This window comes from Chaetura pelagica, unplaced genomic scaffold, assembly GCF_000747805.2.
Source record: "Chaetura pelagica isolate M959 unplaced genomic scaffold, ChaPel_1.0 scaffold690, whole genome shotgun sequence".
Taxonomy (NCBI): Eukaryota; Metazoa; Chordata; class Aves; order Apodiformes; family Apodidae; genus Chaetura; species Chaetura pelagica.
Genome location: NW_009951806.1, coordinates 400,279 through 405,439, shown reverse-complemented (window position 1 = coordinate 405,439; position 5,161 = coordinate 400,279). Strand labels below are relative to the sequence as shown.

The 5,161-nt window shown below is 52.5% G+C and overlaps 1 protein-coding gene across 1 annotated transcript in view; it reads right to left on the bottom strand.

Annotated features, from left to right (window-relative positions):
• DNAJB11 (DnaJ (Hsp40) homolog, subfamily B, member 11) overlaps nt 1–4,774 on the bottom strand; it is an 11,608-nt gene extending 6,834 nt beyond the window's left edge. Inside the window, exons 1-3 of the mRNA XM_010007923.1 lie at nt 4,457–4,774; nt 2,456–2,553; nt 870–1,002 (exon numbers count right to left, since the gene is read on the bottom strand). Of these exons, the coding sequence (XP_010006225.1) occupies nt 870–1,002; nt 2,456–2,553; nt 4,457–4,774 (549 nt within the window). The remainder of the gene's footprint in view (nt 1–869; nt 1,003–2,455; nt 2,554–4,456) is intronic.
• Between the last annotated feature and the right edge of the window lie 387 nt (nt 4,775–5,161).

Genomic DNA, 5,161 nt, shown 5'->3' with positions numbered 1-5,161 from the left:
AAGGATTTCTCAACCAGCCTGAATGTAGTTTGGTTTTGTTGTGTGTTGGTTTTGTTTTTTTTCCCCCTTGCGCTTTCTGCTGCCTCCACATGGTTTTGGTAAAACAGGACTGGTATGTTTCCACTTTCCACCTCTTCCTGACCACACCTGGGATGCCAAAATATCAGGGAACAGTCTCTGGCATCATTATTAACATTTTCTTCCTTCTTCAGCACACTTTTCTAAAGAGGAAAGGCAGCACTAGGATGAAATATCTGCCAGCTTTGGTTACAAAAGCTTATTGTTCTGCACAAGGGGCAAAACAATTTGGATTTCTGCATTTACCCAGATATTCAGGAGAAGACAAATCCATGCAAATTCCAACATGCAGGACAGCATGGACTGGCAGCACCAGAAATGTATCTCAAATTAAAAAAAAATGAAGCAAAATTAGAAGGCCACCAGACATTTGCCAGGTATGTAATCCAGAATTCTGCAGTGCCATGTTTGACCACCTGAAATCCTCACTGTGGTTTTATTTTTTGGAGAATGACAAAGTGAATTGGAGGCCCTCAAATATCTCTGAACTCTAGGGAGAGAAAAAAGGTACAGCTAGTCCCTACCGGCCAATAAATCAGCTACTAGCACCAGAAACATCCCTTTAGAGGGAAGCTGGCAGGTGGTAAGGGTGAATAAACACCTTGTTCCTTCAGTTAACTACCAGCAAACAGCACCACAACATCCTCTGCTGGCACTGCCAGACACTGAGAGGACAAGGCTCTGATTTGGTTGTATCCTTTGGGACAAGACATCACCCTGAGCAGTGGCAAGGCAGGCATGGCACACCTGAGAAGACACAGGAGGAGGAAGAGGCAAAGAGGTCAACTTACTTCCACAAAGTTTCCTGAATACACCTCCTCCAGGGTCACCTCCAGATCCACGATGATGTCGCTTCCCCGGGGAATGTTCCTGTCCTGCTGGCGAGGGTTACCTCCAAACATGAACCCAAAGTCCCCAAAGAAGCTGGAAGAAAGGACACCCGTTAGTTCAGGAAGGAATCTGGATCCAACATGGCTTTGTTGAAGAGAGGCAACCCAAGGCAGCAGCCCAGTGCTGCTGGGGAAATGCTCCCGGTCTCCATAAATCCTGGTGCCACTTTTTGTTCCTTAAGGACAAAAGCTGATGCCTTCAAACAAAGGAGTCACTTTGGAAGAGTTTTCTGGACTACAGAAAACAAACTTTAGAGCAGGAATTGGATGCCAACGCTCCCAAAATCTGACCACTGCCTCAGGGAAGTCCTCTCTGGACTGCACCCCTGCTCAGGACCATCACCACAAGGTGCAAAGTGTGAGTGGTGCTTCCTCTCTGGCACAGCCAGGCAATGCTACACGTTGGGTTCCACAGTCACCAGGTTGGAAGGGACCTCTGGAGATCACCCAGTCCAACCCCCTGCCAGAGCAGGATCCCCTACAGCAGATCCCACAGGAACACATCCAGGTGGGGCTGGAATGTCTGCAGGGATGGAGACTCCACAGCCTCCCTGGGCAGCCTGTCCCAGGGCTCTGTCACCCTCACAGGCAAGAAGCTTTTCCTCATGTTGAACTTGACCCTCCTGAGCTCCAGTTTGTGCCCATTGCCCCTTGTCCTGTCCCTGGACACCCCTGAGCAGAGTCTGGCCCATCCTCCTGCCACCCCCTGCAGATACTGATCAGCACTGATCAGGTACCCCCTCACCCTCCTTTTCTTTCAGCTGAGCAGCCCCAGCTCTCCCAGCCTTTCCTCACAGGGCAGATGTTCCAAGTCCTGCCTATTTTTCCTCAACCAGACCAGCAGACTCTGCAAGTTCTCCCCCAGCAGGATCACACTTGAGGAATTATTTCAGTCAATGGTGCCTAGCCAGAACCAAAGGGGCCATAAACAAACAGAAGATCAGGTTCTGCCTGACCAACATGCAAATGCTCTCAGGTTTTGAATGATCTAAAATGTCCTAGTGCTCTGAAATGCAGCCTAAGGCCCCACAGCTTCACTCTGCTAAAGAAAAAGTGACCCCCAAAGTGCCCACATGATCTGACAGGTTGATCATGAATCACTTGTCAGAGGACAGGAGAGAGTTCTTATGTGTTAATGAAGCTGCAGCACCTGAGTGTCCTGGTTTGAGCCAGGATGAAGCCAATTGCTGGATCAGCTTATGAATGGGAATCACAGAAATACCCACAGTGGCCAAGAGCTGTTCCTGTTGGAAGACACCTCTGGTTTCCACTCCCTGGTCTTGAAGAAAGGCCCAAGACACACCACTGAGACCTGCAGGTGGGTTCTTCACTGTGAAGGTGCTTCTTCAAACCCCCAACTGCAGCCCCAGACACGCACCTGGCCCAAAGCCCTTCACCCAGCATCTCGCCACACCAACTGTATGCAGGAACCCCACCAAATGTAAATCCCAGCTGCAGAATAGCCTAAAGCAGCAAAACATCCTTACTGGGAGAAGATGTCTCCATGGGAGCTCTGGTGCCCATCCTTCAAGCCCTCCTCACCATAGGCATCGTACTGCTTCCGCTTCTCCTCGTCCGACAGCACCTGCCACAGACACACCAGAGGTTCAGCTCAGCTGGGCCATGGACACACAGCTCTGAGAGGAACCTCTTCCCTGGGGGACAACCAACACTGCTTCACGTGATGGAACCACTGGTTGGGACTTGCTTGCTGCACAGGACTCAGGAAGTTAAACGTTTATCAGTTAAGGTCTTTAAATTCCAGTTAGTTTATTAAAGCAGCAGAAGGAACACAGAGGAAATAAATAATACTCAGTTTCTCTTCAGGTTTAAAACCAGAACCAGAAGGCATAATCCCAACCAGTTCCCATGAAGCAGGACACACTGATACCTCACCTAACCCCACCCCTGTTCCTCAGCTTCAAGCACACAGAAGATAGTTGTCAACTTCTGGTTTCAGAACAATTAGCAACCATGACAAGTTTCCCCACAAAGCTGGACCTGGCAACCGTGGCAGCTCCTCAGCAGCTTAGGCACTGGTCCTCCTTCCCAAGGGCAGGAGGTGGGAGCAGGACCCCTTCAGAGCTGGGGCAGAATAACAATGCCCAACACACATGGCTTTCAAGATTGGAAAGCTTCCATTTGAATTCCTAAGTATTGATCCTTGCTCTTTCCACCCCCAGAGATCCAGAAGTTTCCAGTTTTAAATTTAGTCTTCCTGCCTGCCTTCTTGATTCTGTTTTGGAAGGTTAAAATTGCCAGGGGAGCTGCCAGGAGGCTGCAGAGGAGCAGGAACAGGGGGAGAAGCTCCCTGTGTGATGAAACCCAGGCTGAAACTGTAATCAACAATCAAAATAAATTCATGGAATGGTTTGGGTTGGAAGGGAACTCAAAGACCATCCAGTTCCAACCCCCTGCATGGGCAGGGACACCTCCCACCAGCCCAGGCTGCTCCAAGCCCCATCCAACCTGCCCTTCAACACTGCCAGGGATGGGGCAGCCACAGCTTCCCTGGGCAACCTGGGCCAGGCTCTCACCACCCTCACACTCCACAATTCCCTCCTCATGTCTCACCTCAATCTCCCCTCTGCCAGTTTTCATCCCTTCCCCCTTGTCCTCTCCCTCCCTGCCCTTGTCCCAAGTCCCTCCCCAGCTTTCCTGGAGCCCCTTCAGGCCCTGGAAGCTGCTCTAAGGTCTCCCTGGAGCCTTCTCTTCTCCAGGCTGAACACCCCCAATCTTTCAGGCCCCTTCCAACCCAAACCATTCCATGACACTGTGCTGTCAGTACCAGGTATCACCTGTGTGCTCCTATAGGATCACAGAAACACCAGAAATCCTCATGCACAGGTGACTACACACTTACTTTTCCCACCTGAAATCCTACCCCAGGGTAAGCTTGGTGGCAGTTATTTTGGGACAACCCCCTTTCACCTCAGGCTCTTTCTCCCAGGCCCTACACACACCTCCCAACACCTACACCTGATCCAACCCTCTCTTTTTCTCAGAGAGCTAGTCATACATACCAAATCATTTTACCTTGCTACCTTCACTTTCTCCTGCCTAAGTGACCTGAGGCCTCTGGTTGTCACCTTGCAGAAGGAGCTCTCTAATCAGAATCTTTAATCTAACCTCTTGCCTTTGCTTTTTATTTGGTGGAATGTCTGAAATTGGACAGAGTGATTGCACCTGTACCTCCTAGCAGAGCCTTGACCCTTCCTAGAAGCCCTCCTTTCTCCTTCCTTTCAAGATTATAAGGTAAAAACCTCATGAGACATCTTGTTAGCCAAGCTCAGACTCACAGTCCCAGCATGAACTTCCCATGTTCCACAGTCTGGGAAGGCCTGAAGGTTCCCAGAGCTCCTTCCAACAGGCTGCAGAGTTTCCCCTTTTCTTCTTCCCCAGCAGCCCCACCAGCCCTGCCCACCCCCTGCCTCACTCAACACCGCCCCGGAGGGGGGTGGGAGGAGCCCCCACGCCCCCAGCCTCACCTCGTAGGCAGCCCCCAGGTCCTGGAATTTCTCCTGTGCCCGGGGGTCGTCGGGATTCCTGTCGGGATGCAGCTGCAGTGCCAGTTTCCGATAAGCCTTCTTGATGTCCTTGATGGAGGCGCCGCGGGACACCCCCAGGATCTTGTAGAAGTCCCTTCTGCAGCGGGGAAGGGAGAAAGAGGGTGATTCCACGGCAGCCCCGAACCGGGGGGTGGGGCAGGGTCGGCAGGCCCGGCCCTCAGCTTCGGGGGGGCACGTGGGCAGGCCCGGGGCAGGGTTTTTTTTGGGGGGGGAGGGGACGAGACGACGGGGACACATGGGCAGGCCTGGCAATGAGTTTGGGGGGGACAGACACACGGCCAGGCCTGGGGTGCTGAGTTTGGGGAGAGAGGGAGCACACAGACACACGGGCAGGCCTAGCACTGAGGTGGGGGGACAAGGGACACAGAGACACATCCACACACACGAGCAGGCCCGGCGCTGAAGGGAGACTGAAGGGGGACCGAGGGGACACACACACACAGGCCCAGCATTGAGGGGACACAGACATACACACGAGCAGGCCCGGCACTGAGGAGGGGACAGGGAACACAGAGACACACACACACAAGGGTAGGTCCAGCACTGAGGGGGGGACAAGGGACACACACGAGCAGGCCCAGCACTGAGGGAGGGGACAAGGGACACACACACACAAGAGTAGGC